The sequence below is a fragment of the Agelaius phoeniceus genome, chromosome Z (genome assembly GCF_051311805.1).
Source record: "Agelaius phoeniceus isolate bAgePho1 chromosome Z, bAgePho1.hap1, whole genome shotgun sequence".
NCBI classification, from domain to species: domain Eukaryota; kingdom Metazoa; phylum Chordata; class Aves; order Passeriformes; family Icteridae; genus Agelaius; species Agelaius phoeniceus.
Window position 1 is genome coordinate 68,182,040 of NC_135303.1, and position 21,730 is coordinate 68,203,769.

Sequence of the window (21,730 nt, forward strand, 5' to 3'; positions counted from 1 at the left end):
AGTCTTCATTGTTGGAACAATTTTTTTCTTCATAAATACAAACCTATGAAGGGATCTAGACAGGAGCATCCAGTCTTCTTTAGCACTGAGAGGTAGGAAGAAGTATAAAAAAGGGAGCAGTCCCACTCTCTAGTTTGCTTGGTTTCTTTTTTCGCTCTGGAAGAATCATTTCAAGCACTTGCTTGTTGTCCTGACTGGAGGTCATGAACATTCTGGAAATTTCCCAATTTTGGGAAGTTCTTTCTCTGCAGTTTGACATCTGCAGATGAACATCTGCAGAGATAAGGAGATGCTGTTGAGCTTGACTCTACAAAGGAGAATCTTCAGCTCATGTCTGGGTTTTGCATATCTAGCCCAGTTCTGGGAAATAGCAGCAGAGATGTGAAAACACTGTATATTAGTAAGAAGGAATAATGACTAGACATGTTTTCATACTGCTACTGTTTATCTTCAGATACTTGCACAGATGTTTATTTAACTTTGCAAGTATGAGCTTTGTCATGTATAAATAGATCACATTTTAAGCATTAGTTCTGGTTTTCTGTCTAGAACATATCAGAGGTGCTGGGGCTAGTACTATTGATTACTTTTATGTGACATGCACAGTCAAATGAGACAGCCTTCTTGCCTTGTTTTCAGATTTGCAGTGATACCAAATAATGTGCTTAATGTCTGTCTCTTTAGGGTCTGACCACCTTCGAGAGAAAGATGGACTGTGGGCTGTGCTAGTTTGGCTTTCAATCCTTGCAGCTCGAAAGCAGAGTGTGGAGGAGATTGTCAGGGATCACTGGGCAAAATTTGGCCGGCACTACTACTGCAGGTGAGAAAATTGAGGAAAAGGCACTTACGCAGCTGATAGGAGCATTCTGCTACAATCATTGCTTGTTTAGATGTGCTCAGCTGCACTTAGGTGTGCATTCATACAGAATGAAAATGTGCCTCAGATTATGACTGTTTTGTAGACAGGCTTTTTTGGAGGAGTAAGAAAAAGGAGCTACATGTATATGTCACTGCTAGCATATGAGTAATTTTAAAATATTGAATGGCAGAAAGATTTGAATTATTTACTTGTGGAATATATAGGTGCACCTTGTTACATGATGTTGAAAATGAAACATAATCCCAGCAAGATTTGTTCCTGCATTTTTTTCTGTAAGTGCCTCCATGTGACATTGTTTTAGTGAGAGCTGAAACCTATGCCTGCTTCCAATTCAGGATAACTCTTCCAAAGATAAAAACATTTACTTATTTTTATTAAGGTCTCAGTATGGTGAGTTCTAGCTGTCATTTTCATCTTTGCTTCTGCCTCTCTCTTAATCCAGGGTTTGCCATTTGTAAGATCTTTTGCACACAGCTGTTCCTCAAAACTTGTAGCCAAGTTCTCTCTATTTCACTTGTTTGTTGAGCACTGCACTGATTGTGTCATTAAGTTTTGAAAGCTAGCTGTGTGTTTTCTATGCTGCTTTAGAAATTGCATTTTCTAGATGCTTTCTGTTGATTTTAGAGTCAGGTGGCCAATGTAGAACTGTGGTTGCCCACATGTAATGGTTGGATGGCACAGGATTGGCATGTGTGTGCTGGTTTCATTTGCAATCAGTATTTCGGGGGTACATTTCTAATTTTTGAAGTAAGTAGTAAATTGCTAACTGTGAGTATATCGAGTTCTCTGAAAGCAGAACTGTCTTCTCAGCTCTGGGGACTTACTTTCTGATTCTATCTTTTTTTTGATGTATGTGCAAGGTTTGATTACGAAGCACTGGAACCCAGAACAGCGTATTTCATAATGAGAGACCTGGAAGCTTTGATCACTGACAAATCATTCAGCCATCAGCAGTTTGCTGTGGGTAACAATATCTACAGTGTGGAAAGAACAGACAGCTTTGAGTACATAGATCCTGTGGATGGCACTGTGACCAAAAGACAGGTATGTCTGTAGTGATGGATTAGCAAAATTTTGCAGCTGTCATATTGTCTCCAACAGTGTTGTTTCTGAAGTTCAGCTGGCAACACTGTCCATTTATTTATGGGATGGTGTTTCCCTTGCTGTGATAGATACTGCATTTCCTACTTAAGATTAGCTCAGCCTGGATAAGATAATCCACCTTTATTTTATTTTGTGCTTGCTGTACATAACTGGGGACAATAGTGACGCAGTGAGCATAGGATGGGATGAAGCCCCTGTTGAAAGCAATGCATGTATAGGGAGAGTTCCTTTTCCAGAGCAGCAGAAAATACCATACAGAAAGAAGGTCTTCCCTTTTACAATTTGCTGTCTGAAATCTCCACTGGCTATCCATTAAAAAAAAAAAAAATCTATTGTAGCCAGTAGGATGCAGAAGACTTTAGAAGGTTGTAGCCTGTGCAGGCATATTTGACATCCCTAGCCCAAATTACCAGCTCCTTCTGGACTGAGATTCCTTGGTTATCAAGAACTGCAGTTCAAACTGAGCTTTCAGTGTTTGGAAATTCATTATGTGCTCAAAATTCATTATGTACTTTTACCAGGTGTAAATTTATATTCAAGTAACTAGAATATGAGCTGTGACTCCTATTAAAGTTTGTCCTGATTTTATGCTGTTTATGTTTTTATGGTCATGGTTTCTCTAGTTTTTGAATTATTTGACCTAAACAGACCCTAGGAAATGATATTACAAGCCATTAAAACTATCGTCATGCCTTTCTTCTCAGAGTCCTTGTAGTTTCCATTCATCATTGCCTCCAGAAAATATGAGCAGCCTGTCTGCCACTGTGCTACTTTCTTGTTGCGTATTACTGCTGAAACAAGATATGAGGATATTGTCATATCCAAGTCGAGTGGAAAATTACAGACATGGCTAACTCGTGACCTTTGTAGTTCAAAAAGCAGCTTGTGAATTTTAATTGCACTTTTCTTTCCCTTAATTTTTTCGTCCAAAGCACTTACTCTGTATGGGAATATAATTGCTAATCATATCACCATGTAACACAAACAGAGAAACATGACTTGGTTTTTCAGACAGACTCTGAAGGGGAGCCCATAAAACCAGAAAGCATGTCTTTTCATAGGGAGTAGCTCCTATTTATTCAGAGTACAGTTCAACCAGTTTGTCCTTTGGCAAGGACACATTCCTAGCTTCATATGTCTGTAGCCTCAGTGGAATTCTCCAAGCACACTAAATTGGAGAGGTTATTGATCTATGCAAATGAAACAACAGTTCACTGCTGCCATTTTCCTTGGGTAGCTTGCTCATCATCTAAATGCAGCTATCTCTTTCAGACTGTCATAGGCTTTGTGTGGATTTTTCAGCTAAGTGTTCAGGACCATGTGCCAAATGTTATTCCCCAGAACACAGGGGAGAGAGATTTATATTCAGTGTAACTGCAATGAATGAGAAGCTGGCTACATGGTAGTTATTCAGTGTTAATAAACAACATATTCAGAAAACACAGCAATGAGAAAATAGAAAACAAACAATACACACAGACCGTTGCTTCTGATTAATTCTGTTTCTTGAAACCCATTAATATTGTTTGTCATGCTGCAATAATGAGACTTAAAATCAAATGAAACATTCTGTTGTTCTTGAAGACTTCTAATTTTTAAAGCTGTACTGTGTTTTTGCACATATCAGCACATAAAAATGCTGCTCCTGAGAGTCCAGCAAGCCATGGGATGGGACCAGTGGCATTTTTACGTAAAATCTGAATTATAAGGATGAGAGGTAAAAGTTGGCCATTATACTAAGAGACAAAGGCTCCAGGGAGACCTTATTGTGACCTTTCTGTACTTCAGGAGGGCTTGTAAGAAATATGAGTACAATTCTTTTAGCAGAGCCTGCTGCAGTAGTACAAGGGGTAATGGCTTTAAACTAAAAGAATAAATTTAGACTAAATGTAAGGAAGACTTTTTTTTACAATGGGAGTGATGGGACACTAGAACAGGTTGTCCAGAGGGATGGTGGATGCCCCATCCTTGTAATCATTCAAGGTCAAGTTGAATGGGGCTCTGAGCAACCAGATCTGATTGAAAATGTCCCTGCCCACTGCAGTGAACTTGATGACCTGATGACATCAGGACTGGATGACTTTCAGAAGCCCTTTCCAACCCAAACCATTCTATGAGTCTGTGATTATCAAACAATGCCTTATATGGTGCTAAAGATGTTTTGGCATATATCTAAGGAAACAAAGGTTTTACTTAGGTTTTACTTATACTTTAGAATATTGACACACTGCATTTCCAACATCGGTGTCTTGACAAGCTGCTGATAAAACTGGAAAAATAAAATGCATATTTTTTAATTATCTTCTTTCATTTTTTAATGGCTTACTGCCTTTTAAACAGAAGTAACAAGGATCTCAGTTTGTGCACTGGACCTTTGACAGCAGAAGGACAAAGGGGAAGAAAAGTTCAGTGGCTTATCAGAGGCTGTACTTAGTTTAAGGATACCATTTACATAAATGGAACTAGAATGTGTATTAGTGCACAGCTGGTAGAATATTGCAACACTACAACAATTTATCTGTGCAATTTAGTCCTCTGGCCTTAATGGCCTTCTTGTACAGAAGCTGTGGATCCAAGAATATGACCTGTGGTCTGTAGAAAAAAATGTTCATATGTGCAGTACAATGGGGGGAGGATAAAAGAAAAAAAGATGTGAAGATGGCAGCAAAGAGCAAATTTTTAGTTAATTAATTAATCAATCCTCTTTATTATGCACAAGTTAATGTGCATGAAGTAATGTACTTGAAATCAATTAACACCTTAAGTTTTCCAAATTGTACTATAGACTTACTAAAATTCTTGCAGTCATATATTGCTGTGTAGTATTTGAGGGGTAGCAGCTCGTCCTGTCTCTTGTATTCACTATTGACAACTATTTTTTGATCCAGGGATTCTGTAGCTGTTTTGTTAGCCACTTACCCTTAGTGATCTTATACCTGTTTCTCAGGCTGTTGATTTTGTGCTTTGCCAAACAGAGTAAGAGCAAATCAAATAAAAGAAATGAAAACCACAGTAAGAGAGTATTTGTTATTAGGAGTGGGAGGGAATGCACAACATCTTTTTTAGTGTTCAGAGGGGAAAAAAGAGTGTCCTGGTTCAGGGCAAATTTGGAAGAGATCCAAATCCATCCGCAGACATCACAGTCCAGGAGCAGGAGTGTGGAGGAGTGAGTGCAGTGTCTCTCCCCCCTTCACTCTCTGGAATACGTCTTAAAGGTGCAAAACTTATTATTCAGCATAAACAGAACAAGACAATTGAGGATAAAAGCATCATATAGTCAACCGAGAACAAAGAGTAATGAGTGTGTTGTCCAAAGATGTGGGGAAAGAAGAATGGCATTCAGATGACTTTTCCTTTCACTTTTGTTCTGGAGCAGTGGCTGGTGATTTGTTAAGGTACTGTATGATGTTCCATGTATGATGTTCCTTCTCCTTTCCTAGGGGCTGCGGATTATTTTTTCAGATGCTTCCAGACTCATCTTCAGAATGAGTGCTTCTAGTCATGTGAGAGCTACTCTGCGGATCTATGCAGAGAGTTATGAAAAGGATCCTAGCCAACACAATAAGGAACCACAGGTAATGCAACAGGATCGTAGTAGGTCAGTAAGTAAAGCACTGCCTCGGTAATAGCAGTGGCTACAGGTTTTCATCTTTGATCAGAGGCAACACTCAATGCTTTGGCCCATGTACTGTGTTTGTAGATGATTTCCCTGGTCTTGTAAGTGTACACCTTTTGAGGAAGGACCAGTAATCAATGACTTCAAGTCTGTTAAGAGAAGTCATTCTAGTTAGAATTTTTTTCAGAAGTTTTTTAGAGTTGTGATTTGATTTATGGAACAGTACTTAAAAAATAAGGATAACCATTTTTGAAGGAGATTATCTGAGAGCCACTTAATTAGGCCATGCCAAGGACTCTTCACAATCAGAGTACAGTTAGGAAATGTGGATACCAGAGTCTCAACAATGTAGGGATTCCTTGTAAGGGAAAGACTTGTAGCTGTCTCAGAATTATCTCATATCATAACCAGAATTTTTCTTCAGAAGAGTAAAGCTTAAGAGCAAGCTGCTGGATTGTCCAGCAGATGCCTTATGCAATGAATAAAATAAATCACGCTCCACACTCTTAAGTTCTTCTCAGTAAATGTTCTTTATGCTGTGATATACAAGAGAGGACTAAGGATATTTCATGGAAAAGAAGTTAAGCATTTTGCATGTAGTAAATCAAAACTCCATAGTATTAAGTCTCATGTAGTTGTGTCTTCATGACTGGAATGCAAATGCAAATCTAGGAAAGCACATATGCTGTCAAATGAATTTGAACTCTAGGTAAGTGTTTGATGCTTCACCAGATTCTGACCATAAACTTAGTGAGTTTCTTCTTACGCTTTTAAACAGTCGCATATCAGTCATGAAAAGTGCTTCAGTTGTCACAGAAATGTTGCAGATCCCATGCCTGCAGATATGATCTATTAAATTCTGCTTGCTTTTGCTTGAGAGAGGTGCATGAAGTCTTGCCAGAATACAGACCATGTCCAGGGAGCAGTAGGAATGGGTCTGCTGCACAAGGCAGTAGGAGCCAGGCCTCCTGCTGCACCACAGGCAGCGCCCTCCTTGTCCAGGGGACAGTCCTACAGCAGGAAAGTGAGGAGGACAGGGCAGCTCTCTGGTAGAAAGCTCCCTCAACAAGTGATGGATCAGAGGCAGGGTTCATCTGGGGCAGCAGAAATGGAACCAGAGACAAAGCTGGAGACAAAGATGAGTAAACCTACTCAGGAGACAGGGTCAAAATCAAAACTGGAGACAAGATACAGCATATATCCAAGCAGTCTTTCAGGGAAAGAAGCTGCCCGTAGCATGGGCCTGAGGTTCACCCAGGCAGCAGAGGCAGAGATAAGGCTGGAGACAGGCACTCCTGCTTAGCTCAGGCAGGGACCAGCACCCCATGGACAGGATGTAATGGACCTTGGCCAGGGTGCAGGGGAAAGTCCTCAGGGGATCCTAAACAAGTCAGAATAGCTTATGACTGTCCTCAAGGATTTCAGAGTTTGGTCTTTTATTCAGCATACCAAAAGGGTCTGTTATTCCCAAGGACAGAAAAAAGGTTGGAAGGGATTTTTTTTCTGTATTGGTAACAGAGCCTGTCAGATCACAGCACTTTTGGCTATTTAATCAGAATATTCACTAGTGAACAAATAATCCCAGGGGCAGAAATGTCATTGCCTTGAAACTTGCTACAGGGACTTTCCTGCAATTATGCAGTGCAGACAGGCATTTTGATATCCAGACTGCCTCAGGAAACACATGGTACTGTAAACACCCTCCTCATCTCCTGCCATGTGCATAACATCTGGGATAAATAGAAGTTTCATCTCAATTAATACAATAAATTCTTTATTTGGTTTCTCATTGCTTAATATTGCACAGTTCCCACTGCTTCTCTTTCTTTGCCCTGGCTGCATGCTTTGCCAACAACATGAGTGCATTAGAAACAACAAGGTCATAGATTGTATCCGACAGGCAGATGGTGGACTTCAAGACAGTGCATAAATTTTAGGAGATCCTCATGTACAAAAATAACTAAACGTTTCCCAGGAGAACATTTGATAGTCTTCAGTGAAGTATGTAAAAGAATGTGAATAAAATACTCCTTTTTCAGAAAACAGCATTGTTAAAAAGGGGTGCCATAGTTTTCCTGATACTGTAATTCCTTTATTGTTCAGTTTGCTTCAAAGTTCATATTGACATGCACGCATCTAAAAGAGGTGTGACAGATTTGTAGTTTCAAGAAACTTGTTGCCTATTTGCTGTCAGTAATAGGAACACAGCATATATGTAAGTGGTCAGTTATGGAAAAAGCACTGACATAAAGGAGTATGTTAATTATATATGTATACTTTATGTATTACCTTATGGTATTTAAGAAAGTTGTTACATTTTGAATTATATTTTTCTGTAGCTGAGGAGACAATTGTATGTGGTTTCTGTATTATTGCACTCTTTTTGAAACAGCTGATCAAGAAAATCTCCCTTCCATACCTTTTATATCACAAAGCAAAACAAGATTATTTGATGATTAGCTGCTTAAGTAAATATTCAGATGGTCCTGTTAATTGCACCATGTCTTTCCAGCACCTTGTTTTAGATAATGCACTGCTCCGTGTTTTTGCCTGGTGACAATTCCAGTCAAAACCTGAACTGAAAGGCAAAAATACCTTGATACATCTTTTGCTTTTTGTGACAGAAAATAAATGTCTCCATCTTGACAGGCAACTCAGTCATGTTGGAGGTTCCATTTTATGGAATCATTATGGTAATTAGCTTGACTTTGCCTCATACCAGCATCCTTTCCCCCCTCACCCCCTTTCCTTTTCCAGACAAAGCCTTTTCCAAAATTAATCATCCAACTTTACGGTAGTGTTCAAGTTCTTTTATTTTGCTTCTGCAGTCTTTGACAATGTAGCTTCTGATGGTGAATTTTTCACAGATAAGTAAATGTCTGAACTACATCTTCCAAGCATGTTGAGATGTGCATATTATTCTGGAACACTAATTGTGGCACTTTTTGAGTTCAACTGGACCTTCTTGACCTTTTGTTCCAGTTTATATGTAGGCCAGTATGTGTTGTAAACCATGGGTGTTAATGAATGTAAGAGTCATCCAAATAATATTTTAGTACTATCTTTTGTACAATTAATTGGTAGTACTTTCTACCTAGCATAAAGCACCGACAACTTCCTGATTTACAACAAAGGTCTTCAGAGGAAAGTGGTAAAACATGCCAATAATCTATGTTTGAGGTCATGGACAAATGTGAATAGCCATGACTTCTGGCTGTTGAATGATCCATTTAAAGAAATTTGCAGAAGCAGCTTCATGGACACCTGGGAAATAAGGGGTTGCTGCTTTTTTCTGTTCAGTTCTTTCTGCAACCCAGTATCAACAGTGAAAATCAGGAGCAATAAAGAAAAATTAACATCATACTTTGTCGAAAGTATATCAGAAACAACTCAATGTTTTCAATTCAAACAAATCAAATTCAATTCAATATATTACTCATTTGAATATTGCATAACTTAGAGTGGTGATGCAATCTAGATCTAAAACAAAGTCTGAACACTTTTCTAAAACTGAAATATTCTGCTCTAAAATTGAACATCACTCTGTTGATGTGGCTTGTCACAAGTGATGCCCCTCATCACTGGGCATTCCTGAGAATAGTGCTTTCCAGATAGTTTTTACATGGAAAATTTATATTTAAAAAGTATTTCTTTTTAAATAGTTTTTAACTATTTTTAAATAGTTTTTAACTATTCAGATAGACGTCCAACTAGCATTTCAGAAAGCTCAGTTCATTATAACAAACAACAGGCTTCTCTCTGAAATCTTACATGAATTGGGCTTTTATGCATTGGCATGTATCTTTTTCTAAGTGAACAGAGTTATGAGTTTTCCTAAATTTAATACAGTTATAAAAAGTAGAGAGATGTTCAATGGGCATGAACTACTAAAATAAGACTTTTTTGACCTTTAATCTCACATATAGCCTTATTTTGTTATGTTACCTCAATATTTGATATTTGTACATCCCCACACGTCTTGTCCTTTGTTTAGCCACATGGATGTATTATTGAACTTGGATAAGATTCAAACAGGAAGTTTCATATACAAAGGCAAAGAAAGCAATGAGCCACCATGATTGTACTTGTAAATCCAGTGTGTTCTTCAACCACGTGTTCTGCTGCTGTTTCAGGGTAAATGTCCCGAAAAGAGTGTCAGTAGTCATTAGTCCCCATTATTCTGCTAATGACTTAATTAGCTCTGTTTACAGTACATTATAATTTATTATGTGAGTTCTGTCAGCAATAAATAGGTGTTGACATAGAGTCACAGAATTATAGAATGTTTTGGGTTGGAAGGGACCTTAAAGATCATGTAGCTCCAGCCTTCCTCACTAGACCAGATTGCTCAGAGGTCCATCCACACCTGACTTTGAAGATGGAGTTTGGGATATATACAGCTTCTCAGGACAGCCTGTTCCAGTGCCTCAGCAGCCTCACAGTAAAGAATTTCTTCCTAGTATCTAATCTAAACTGTGCTCTTTCAGTTTTAATCCATTACCACTTGCCCTGTCACTACATGTAAAAAGTTCCTCTCTTTCTTGTAGGCTCCCTTTAGGTGCTGGAAGGCTGCAGTTAGGTCACCCCCAAGCCTTCTGTTTGCCAGGCTGAACATATTCAGTTCTATCAGCCTTTCCTCATAGGGCAGGTGGTCCATGCCTCTGTTCAGCTTGGTGTCACTCCTTTGGACTTGCTTCACAGGTCCCTGTCCTTCCTGTGCTGGGAGCCCAGAGCTGATGCAGCCCTGCAGGTGGGGTCTCAGCAGAGCAGGGCAGAGGGGCAGAATCCCCTCCCTGGCCCTGCTGCCCACCCTGCTCTGGATGCAGCCCAGGACACGTGTGGCTCTCTGGGCTGGGAGTGCCCATGGCTGGGTCATGTCCAGCCTCAGCCACCAGCACCCCCAATTCCTTCTGGGCAGGGCTGCTGGGATCTGTTCATCCCCAGCCTGTGCTGGTACCAGGGCTGCTCTGACCTACAGGCAGCACCTCGCACTTGGTCTTAAAAATTCCGTGAGATTTCCATGGGCCCACATCTCAAGCTTGTGCAGGTCACTCTGGATGTCATCCCATCTTTCAGGTGTGTCAAGTGCACCACTCAGGTTGGTGTCATCTGCAGATCTGCTAAGGGTGCACTTGATCCCTTTGTCCATTTCATTAATGAAGATACTGAATAACACTAGTCCCATTATGGACCCCCAAGGGACACCACTTTTCACTCAAGTCCATTGGGACTCTGAGGCATTGACCACCACCCTTTGGATGTGACTGTAAAACCAGTTCCACTGAACAGTCCACCCACTGAGTCCATCTCTCTCCAGTCAAGAGAGAAGGATGTTGTGGGGGACTGTACCAAAGGATTTACAGTAAAATAAAGATAAATGACACCTGTAACCCTTCTCTTGTCCACTGATGGCATCACTCCATTGTAGAAGGCCACTGGCTTGATCAGACAGGATCTGCCCTTGGTGCAGTTGTGTTGTCTGTCCTGAACCACCTCCCTGTCCTACGTGTGCACAGCTCTAGGGGCATCTGTTCTGTGATCTTCCCAGGCAGAGGTGAGGCTGACGGGTCAGTATTTCTCAGTATTCCTCCTTTCTACCCTTCTTAAAGGTGGGTACAATGTTTTTCCTTTTTTCCAATTACCTGGGACTTGCCCTGACTGCCATGACTTCAAATATCAGGGAGAGTGGCTGTGCAATTATATCAACCAATTCCCTCAGTTGTGTGCAGTCTATATTGGGTACTCTTTAAATGGGATGCAGTGAATCACAAATACTTCAGTTACTTTTGCTGTAGACTAGTAAATAACGGACTAGTTAGCTACTATGCTAATCATAAGATTAGCAGTAGCCAAGCAAAGACTTTGGGGCAGGACTTGCTTTGTGTTTTTATTGGAAAAGGCAAGCCAATTAAAAAGCACAAAAAAAAAAGGTTAAAAATACATCTTGATCATCAAAGATTCATTTCATGAATTTCTGAAATGAGCTTTGAAAAGTGAGAAGCAGAGAGAAAAACCCTCTGATTTGCAGGTGGATCTTGTTTGGTATATGAAAAATTTTTGTTATTTGTGATTCTATATATGAGTGATTATAGAAAATTATTGTTTATGGTGTGAGATGGTCCAAGAGCAGGGAACTGAGATGAACAATCCAGAAGTCCTGGGTTCTATATCACTTCACTGGGACAAAATTAAAGGAATCTGTATGGTTTTTGCAAGGCACATACAACACTAAGCACAAGTGCAGTTTGCTAGACAATTATTGCCTCTCTGTTTACTTTTGAGGGGTTTTTAGCATTACTCCGTTTAGCTATCAGAACAGACAGTACAGTCCATAAAAATTATATGAAATTGTTCTGGTTTCATGTGGCTAGAATTAATTTTCTTCTTACTAGGTGGTGCAGTGCTGTTTTGGATTTGGTATGAGAATAATGCTGATAACACACTGATGTTGTAGTTGTTGCTAAGTAGAAGTTAACCCATGTCAAGGACTTTTCAGTCTCCTGTGCTCTCTTAGTGAGGAGGTCCACAAGAATCTGGGAGGGACCATAGCTGTGATGGGTGACCTGAACTGGCCAAAGGGATATTCCATACCACAGCATGTCCTGTTTGGTGTATTAACTGTGTGGGAGTTAGCTGTGAGGGGCTGATGGCTGCTCAGGTCAGGCTGATCGTCAGTCAGTGGGTGGTGGGGGCTGCATTATGCATAATTTGTGTGAGTTTAGTTGGATTTTATTCCTCACTCTTTTTCCTTTTATTATTAGTTTTGTTATTGTATCTTAGTTTATTTCAGTTATTAAGCTGTGCTTATCTCAGTCCATGGGTTTTACATTTTTCCAGTTCTCTACCAATCTTCCAGGGTCAGGGAAGTGAGCGAGCAGCTGTGGGGCACTTAGTTGCTGGCTGGAGTTGAACCATAATAAAAGTTTTGCCTTTACTGTTAAAATTCATAAGATTTTCTCAGAGGACACATGGAATGTGGAGACTTATATCTGTTTGAACACACTCTTAGATAATGCAGCATGTTTGTGCTATTCAGGTAATTTAGCTTCAGATTCTTCTCGAAGTCATACTGTAGAGTGAAGACATTTTAAATCAACTGGGACTGCAAAGGAAATAAATCATGGGACACTAATTATCAAATATTCCACGAATCAAGGAAATTAGTTAATCAAACCTAATTTTCCCTTAAAGCTCTTCAGTTATACTAGAAAAGAACTAATCTTTTGTGAACATAAGAGAAGTTCATGCTCCACTTGGTTTCCATTTTCCTCCTGTTTATTTCTCCTTTCATGCCTGCCCTCCTCTATTGCCAGAGGCAGAACAACTGGTTTCTTGACCTTTATTGTAATTCTGTTTGAGTTAACAGGCAGACTATGCACAAGACTAGAGAGGTCAGTTTCCTTTTTTTCTGTGTAAGGTGTTCTTCTCAGCTGAATCAAGTGAACACCACCAGTGCTGTGCATATTACAGAATCAGTTCAGTTTGTTTCACAATGAACCACATCCCTTAGATCCTTAGAGCAGGTGGCTGTTAGCATAAACCTTTCCAAAGACTTCTGGGTGTTTTTGGAATGGCAGGCCAAAGCAAGCACACTGTGGTGAGCTTTGTGTTGAGCCCCTACGGCAGGATGTACAGGCACATTGCTGAGCTTTTTAACATGCAATCAGGTACATTTCAGCCCTTCCTAACTTTTTGATAAACCTGATGCATCATTGGGAAAAATCTTTTCTGTGACCTTGATTAGAAGAGAGGAAATTGTATAGAATTTTCTTGCAAGATCACAGACAGAAAAATTGCTAACGAGCCAAGAGGAATTATACAGCTCTGTGTCTGACAGCTCTGGTACAGATTATTCCCAAGGAAAAAGCTTTTAATCTGTATGTGCCTGATGTTAGATATCTGCTTGCTTGATTTATTTTCTCGTAATCATTCCTCCCAGCTATTTTTTTAGAGATATAACTTCTACCTATGATTACTAAAGCAAGATTCTGATTAAGTCAGTTCTGTTAATTTTCAATTCTTATATTTTATCTAAAGGGTAACATGCCATATGTCCTTAACAGTTGCCAAGAGATAAGTGGGCTATTTAACATCCAGAATAATTTCAACTGTCACTTAGAGTTGAAATGTCAATAGTAAAGTTTTACAGTTTTTTCAAGTAGACAGAACCAATAAAAAATACTTTTACAAAAGATCTCCTTGAGATATAGAAGTCTTTCTAGAGGAATATTAGTGATAAGTGATTGTTGGCTGAGATTTATCTCTTGCAGCTGAAATATAAACTATTCATGGCAGATGTAAAGGAATTTTTAAAAGGCATATGTAGTCCTAGTTTCTTGTTATTCTGTCCTGTTCTTGCCATTCCCTATATTATGCACTTTTGCCTTTTTTACATATTTTGGATGAAGAAAGTATAAAAATTAAATTGAAGTGTGGAAAGACAGAATTAAAAAAGGACTTTCTCTGTTGAGAAGCATGATTGCAACAAGCAGAATACTTAGTAGTAATTGGAATCATTTGGCAGGCTGAATTGTTTTTGTAAATGGGTGTCACATAAACTCATTTGATTCTGTGTTTTTGTTCCAGCATTGTGTAAAATGTTCAATGTGGATTTTTTTTTTTAATTCAGAGTGCATTTCTTGCCTAAAAAAGCAGGATCCAGTAAAGTGGGTCAGGACAGTTGCTTTTTGATTTTTCTTGTACTTTTTAGATTAAATAAGGAAGAGGTTTCTTAGGGGTGTGCTGGAGAACTTCAAATGCTTTAGTCTCATCCAGACCTTATAAATTGGCACATTTTAATATTTACTTTTGCAGCATTTGCTCACAGATATGAGTTTGTGCTCTACATATTAATCTTCTCTAAGTATGTTTGACTTTAATAGACTTGTGTTCTGCTTCAGTGATTATTCAGAAGATAGATATCTACAAATATGGAGCTTTTTTAACAATAACATGTCAGACTGCTCACACTTGTGCATAACTGAGCTTAATCATAAACTCACTTGACACCAGTGGCGTTCATGGTGTTATTCTATGACTCTGCTTGCACAGTTAGTCTCTTGACTCTTTTTGATTTAACTGTCTGACTGTTTGCATAAGTAAAGAAACACCTCATCCTGTCAGAAACTGTCAGGTGTCTGAAGCAGATTCAAAGTATTGATTATACAGGCTTATAAAAAAAGGTATCTGTAAATTTCAGCTCTCCAGAATTACTGTTCTGTTTCATTTGATTCTCAAACCTAATGTATGTGAAGCTGGAATTAGTTTATTTGAAAGAGACAGCTGTAGAAAATCTCTAGGGATAAAAGAATTAGTTTGGTAACCAAATATATGAGTCTCTGAAAAGAAAATTTTCACACAAAACTCAGTTCTGCCATTTTATCTTTGTGGATCATTTAACTAACTGAAAGAAGATCCAATTGTGATTTAAAAAATTGTGTTTTACTTGATTTTCATGTGGTATTATCATAGCTGTCATCTGTACTCACCCATTCAAGCCTATAAATGGCTGTTGAATAAGGTCTGTAGCCTGAAACTTGAAAGTTCATGCTGTTCTGTTGGAATTTATCCTGTTAATACAGTTGCATGTGGTATTAGTCAAAACACACTTCTGTGAATTCTGTTAAGGTAGTTGGTTGTTACAGTCCCTTCTGATCCTAAGCTTCACATATTAAGTGTATTTAGAGAAAGAAGAAAATATCATCTGTTTGATTTCCCCTCATCAGAATAGAAGCTGGTCTACCTCTGTTATTTCTGGGTTGTTTTGTACTGCAGATTTCAAAGAGCTTCACATTTCCTGTTTCACAGAGAGTGATCAGTACAGTGTATATTTATTGTTTCTCTTTTCTGCATAGCTTAGATATACTCAATGTAACACTTCACAAAACATATGCTAAGCATGATACTTCATTGTGTCAAGAATAACAGCAATAGACACCATAGCTGTGTCAGTTTTTGATATTCTTATTTACTATTATTATTGTATAATTGTGCAGTTAAAAGAAGGATTTATAAATGTAAGATGTCTTTTGATATTTCTGCTTTATGTAATTCAATGTATTTCTTCATCTTTAGGCCGTCCTGAGTCCTCTTATTGCAATTGCGCTGAAAATATCTCAGATTCATGAGAGGACAGGACGAAAGGGACCCACTGTCATCACTTGAAGCCACGGAAGATTGTTAAACCAGGGCCAAAAGAGGAACAGCAAGGAAGAGACAGAACCTTGTTAAAACTTGTTAGCCATTTGTGCCTTGTATGATTTTAAAAGTTAGGTGGGAAGAAAAATTCAGTATAACATTAAGTGTAATCATTTGCATTGATCTCCAATGCAATAGTGTATTGACTTGTTTTACCTGCAGTATCATAATTTCTGATAACAATATAACCAAAGAAGGAGGCCTTAATGTTCAAATGTTGTCAGTAATGTAGCCAAAAATGACAACTTCTTGGTTTTGAATGCTATGATAAAAGTTAGAGAAATTTCAGTATGGGGGAGAGAGGGAGGAATTGCAAAGCAAAGATATGTTTGGTGAGTGTTGTTTGGGATTCTTGTCACATTCTGGTAAGTTTCTGAAGAGGTGTACAGAGCATGTCTGAGTCATAGGGCCGTGTACTAAGCTTTGCACGGGGTGTATTTCCTCCCCTGGCTCCGTGCCTCCTCTCAGGCCTCTCCTCTTGCTCACAGATGCACACTGACAGCAGTGTTGTATACACACTTACACTTGCGCCCAAAGATGGGGTTATTCCATACTTTTTTACCCCTGCTTTTAAAACATATCAATGTGACTTCTGCCTTTAGATTTTCCTTATTTTTTGACTCTTTGGTTGTTTTCCTCCAGAAGGAGGCCTTTGTTCTATAAAGCTGATTTTGTCCTTCCAGCAATATGTCGGGTATGGAATCTGACTGTCTTCCATAATATTCCTCATGTCAGGAGATGATACTGGTGCTTACTGTGTTTGAAAGATAATCTCTGCAAATTCAGCAATTGTTTAGGAGTTACGGAAGTTTTTTTAAGTCTTCTGAATATTCATGCTCCACTTACCACAAAGTAAGTGAGTGAGAGGGAATTAAACCCTAATCAATTGAATAGAAATATTAGTCTGACTCACCCTCTGGACATGGTTTTTATTAGATTCTTGGTAACAGTGGATCATGCAATAAAAATTTGGGGAGTGCAAGAGATGTTTCCGGCATAGATCTGAGAAGGCTGTTGGGGATATGGACATCAGCATTTTTCTGCCTGTGAAATGATACAGCAGTTCTAGCTACAATACTGTGCTCTGAAAAAGAACACAAACACTTTATGCATGTGATTTGCTTGAAAGCTTTGCTTCCTTGGAAATGGTATGATCACTTGTATCATTCGTCAAGGTGGCTTTGTGCAGCTTGCCTCTTTGCAGTGTATTTCAATTCATTGTGGTTGTCAAATTTTAGTACAACTAATATAATGTTGCAGCAAAGGAAATTGTTTAAATTTCTTTGAACACTTCTGTCAGAAAATGGCTATAACACTTAGTATGCAATAAAGAGTAATGCTGTATATCTGTCTTAATACATAATTGTGGACAAGACACCTGCACTTTCAAGCATCCTAATAAAGTTGCCTTTATTACAATTACATTATTACTTAATTGGTTCAAAACAAATGAGGTATGTTCTCACTTAGTGTCCTATCTTGCCATTAAATGTTCCCACAAACCAAAAGAGATTTTAAGATTTTAGTTCTTTTTACAAATATTTTTCTTTTATATGATCATGACCAAGACATTTTCACACAGTTTGGACATCTACTTTATAATGTAAGAGCACTCATCTTCACAGAAACCTTGTTTATATAATATTTTATATTTATAGTTATATTTCTTTATTAATTTGTAATTTTATTTATGTCTATTTTTTAATTCAACTTTTCTAGATGCAGAATAATCTCTTAAATAGTAGATCACACATGGTCAAGCATAGACACATTCTGGATTATGACAGTTCAAATTACTGGGTTGTGTGAGGGAACATTCTGAAAGTCAGTCCACTAAAATTTCTAAAATCTTGTACACATTCTCTGACAATGAAATTATTTTTGATCATGTAGTGAACTAGCTGTTTATACTACAGAGTATCCCATTTGCCAGGCTTTTCTGAAATGAGAATACAGTTTGAAAAGTAAAATATATTGCAGTCATGTGTCTTTCAGGATGCAGTGGGAAGACTCAAGAACAGATGAAGATTGAAGAAACATACTTGTGCTTTTATCAGAAAGCTGTCACTAGAGCTGCAGCAGATGGCAGTCTACTTTCATGAAGGCAGTCATCATAAACCAAGGGGCATGTTTTAAAATCTCTGTATTGACTTTGTCCTGGGCTGGAGAAACATTAGTTGTGACTGTGTATGGAAATAGAACCCTTTTCAGAAAAGGGTTGTTTGAGTCTGGTTTTGAATTGCTGTCAAACAGCAGACTTGCAGAAGTAGCCTACCCTGAAATTGCCATCCCTTTTTTTATGGTGATGGGTGATACTGATAAAATGTTACTGGTATTTTCCATCAGTTAACTGCTTTTCTCTGCAAGAAGATGAATAAAACTTTGTAGGGCTCAAGCACAGCTTTTTATATCTGAAGTATGTGGGAGAGGACTGTAGCCACATGGAGTGTGCTGCATTTCCTGAAGTTTTTTAATTATTAACGTGATAGATGAATGTGTGGAAAAAAGCAAGTTATATGAACTTACAAAAAGATGCAGAGCTCCTAAAACCAGACCATACATTTAGCAGAAGGAAAACTATTATTATACTGTTCATCTTATCACAGTGTCTAGGCACTGTGAGAGAGAGATCCACACCCTTTTGTGCTATTGTTTAATGAGCAGCTTCCTCAAGTCTGGAAGTTGCAAGATTCCTGTATTATTCAGCTGTGATTGCACTAACATTTATTTGGATCATTCTGTTTCCTAAACCCTCATATTGTGTTCAGAGACAATTTGGAAGGTGATATACTACTCACCTGAACCAGAGGATCATGGAATCCTCAAGGCTGGAAGCAGCCATCAGGACTAAAATCACCCATGTCCCAGCTCACAGCAGAGTCAGGTAGAGGAGGCTGCCCAGGACCATGTGTAGTTGGCTTTAATTATCTCCAAGGACTGAGATGCCAGAACTTCTGTGGGCAACGTGTACAAGTGATTGCTCCCACAGTGGAAAAAAAAAAAAAAGGCCAAAACCAAAAACTGAATAGCAAAACCTTCTGGAGTGTTCAGATGGAATTTCATGTCACCCACTTTGTGCCCATTGCCTCTTGTCCTGTCACTGAGAAGAGCCTAGGTCTGTACATTTCTTTTTTTCCCACCAAGTATTTCTAGAAATCAGTAAGATCCTTCAAGAGCCTTCTCTTCTCCAGACCAAACACTCTCAGCTCTCTCAGTGTATCATCATATGACAAAATTTCCAGTCCCTTTATGGTCCTTTGCTGGAGGTACTCTGGAATGTCCAGGTCTGTTTTGTGCTTGGGAAACTCAGACCTGGACCCAGCACTCCAGATGTATCTTAAGTCTACCAGTGCTGAGCAGAGGGAAAGGATCACCTTCTTACAGCTGCTGCTTCTGCTGTTTTGCCCGTTGCTACTCAGGATGTTAATTGCTGTCTTTGCTGTGCAGGTGAGTTGCTGGTGAGTTGACAACTTTTTGTTAAGCACATGACCCCCCATCCTTCTCTGTGTAGCTGTTTTCCAGCTCACTGGCCCCAGCATGTATTGCTGTCTGGGTTGGTTCCTCCACAAGGGCAGGACTTCCCTTTGTTAATGTTCAATTAGAAGGTCGTCAAGTTGTTTAAGCACAATCTACCTTTCATAAATCCTTCCTGATCCTAAATACTTTCTTGTCCTTGGCTTTGGCAAGGGTTTCCAGCATTGGCTATTCCATCACCTCCCCAGGAACTAAAGTGAGGCTGACCAACCTATAACTCCCCGGATCCTCCTTCTTTCAGGGACAGGAGTGATATTTGCTCTCTTACCTCAGGGACCACTTCTGATCACTCACAATGTTTAAAGGCAAGAGAGGGTAGCTTGCAATAGCATGATTTAGCTTCTTCAGCTCTGCCATTCTAAGTCATTCCATGGATGTGTGTATGTCCTGTTTTTTCAACTACTTGCTGACCTTTTCTTGCTCCATCCAAAGTAAGTCTTCCTTACTCCATATTTTTCCTGTAGTCTCAGAGGCCTAAAATTCCCGAAGACTGCTTTTACCAGTAAAAATGGAGGCAAAGAAGGCATTGAGCACCTCAGCCTTTTCTATGTCCTCTTCCAACTCACATGGGTGTAGAAACTTTCCCCATTACCCTTCACATTTCCTATCTGTTCCAGTTTCAGCCCATACAGAGTTATTTTTGCATTTGCTGGGATGGAGGTATGGGAAGGTCAAGAAGGCTGGAGCCATATGGATGTGTACAGGTGATTTATTCTATACTAGTCATGTCATCGCTGTAGGGTATGGCTTTGAGTAGAAGAAAAGGCAGAGTGGAAGGACAGACATTTTCGTTCCCTCTTTACCTGTGAAAGCAAAGTGCTGAGCAGAGTGGTACAGTCTGGGTGGAGCCATGCAGACTGGCTTGGGAGATTTGTCCGTCATTGTTTTCCACTGTCTCAGATGTGGAGCAAAAACCCCGCATTGGCTGTGGTAATATCCACCCTTTTCTCCTTTGTCTTAGGAAAAGCCATGTTGCCACCAGGGATGCAGTAACACCTGCCATTTTTCTCCTTTGTCTCAGGAAAAGCTGCATGTCAGAGGCCATGGTAACAACAGGATAGGTGGACTTCCATAAGCATTTTTGGGGTGTAATCACCCTCATTTATATATTGTCATTATTCGTATTGTTGCTGTTACTGTTTGTTTTCCTTATCTTACTATTATTCCAGTAAATTGTTGTCTCAACCCATAATCTTTCCCTTTTTGTCCCTTTCTCACTGGAGGGGGTCAGGGGAAGGGAAGTGGATGTTTGGAGCTTAATTTCCAGCTGATCTTAAACCACAGCATCACCTCGTTCAACTCCAGGTGGGCTTTGGCTTTCCTCATCTCATCCCTGCATGATTGTACAGTGCTCTGCATTCCTCCTAATTCAGCTGTCCCCGCTTTCACTACATTTCTTGTTTATATCTGAGTTTAGCCAGGAGCTCTCTGGCCATCCATGTAGGCCTTTTGCTGCCTTTCTTTGAACTCTGCATATCAGATTGAACGATTCCTGAGCTTAAAGGAGGTGATCTTTGAAAATTAAACAGTTGTCCTGGACTCATCTTTTCTTCAGGGCCAGGACCCATATGACTCTTCAAGGAACTCTGAAGATGTTAAAGTCTGCTCTGTAAACTTCAGTTCCACTCTTTGCTATTCTCCCTCCTCTCAAATTTCTGAATTCTCCGTCTCATGACATCTCATGATCCCTGCAGCAAAAACCTTCGCATACCCACACATTTCTTCTGGTGTTGTGAGTGCCAAGATTGGCTTCTCGGTCACCAGTGTCAGGAAGTTGTTTGTCAATGCACTGAATCTGTTGTGTTCTGAAGCTTTACTTTGACCACTTCATATCCTTCAGCCCAAAGAAAATTTATTTTAATGTAAAATTTCCAGCTGCTACTCTTGGCAAAGATAAATTCACGCTATTAAATACAATCAAAATCAAAGTGTTTAAAGCTTTTTGCTGCCTTAAGATTATTGACATTTTTAAGCTCATTGCCCATGGCATTTTGCATTAAGTTCATAATCATTAGCTGAAAAGAGAAACTTAAAACCAGGTTGTATCAAGATATTAGGTATTAATATGAATGTTCTCACTATCTCAGTAACATTTTGTATCAAATACTTTATTGCATACTGCAGGTTGAAGATGCATTGATCCTCAGTTTCACATTTCTGGATCCATTATGACCTCACAACATCTGAAAAGGGCTGGCGCTATAAAGGGGCACTGCAGGACTCTTGTGGAATTGGGAGAAAGGAAAGAACTTCCTGGCTGTTCATAAATATATGTGGACATGCTCTGAATGCATTTCCAATAGCAAACCAAGAGCAAACTTCAGTGATACTCCTGCAATTCTTGCTCTTAGTATGACCCAGAACTGTAGTCCCAGCCATTTTCCACTCTCAGTCTTGGT

The 21,730-nt window shown here is 39.2% G+C and overlaps 1 protein-coding gene across 1 annotated transcript in view; it reads left to right on the forward strand.

The window, feature by feature from the left end:
• Positions 1–17,219, forward strand: part of PGM5 (phosphoglucomutase 5) — a 69,080-nt gene extending 51,861 nt beyond the window's left edge. Inside the window, exons 8-11 of the mRNA XM_054652197.2 lie at positions 685–820; positions 1,741–1,924; positions 5,425–5,559; positions 15,675–17,219. Of these exons, the coding sequence (XP_054508172.1) occupies positions 685–820; positions 1,741–1,924; positions 5,425–5,559; positions 15,675–15,764 (545 nt within the window). The 3' untranslated portion in view covers positions 15,765–17,219. The remainder of the gene's footprint in view (positions 1–684; positions 821–1,740; positions 1,925–5,424; positions 5,560–15,674) is intronic.
• The last annotated feature ends 4,511 nt before the right edge of the window (positions 17,220–21,730 follow it).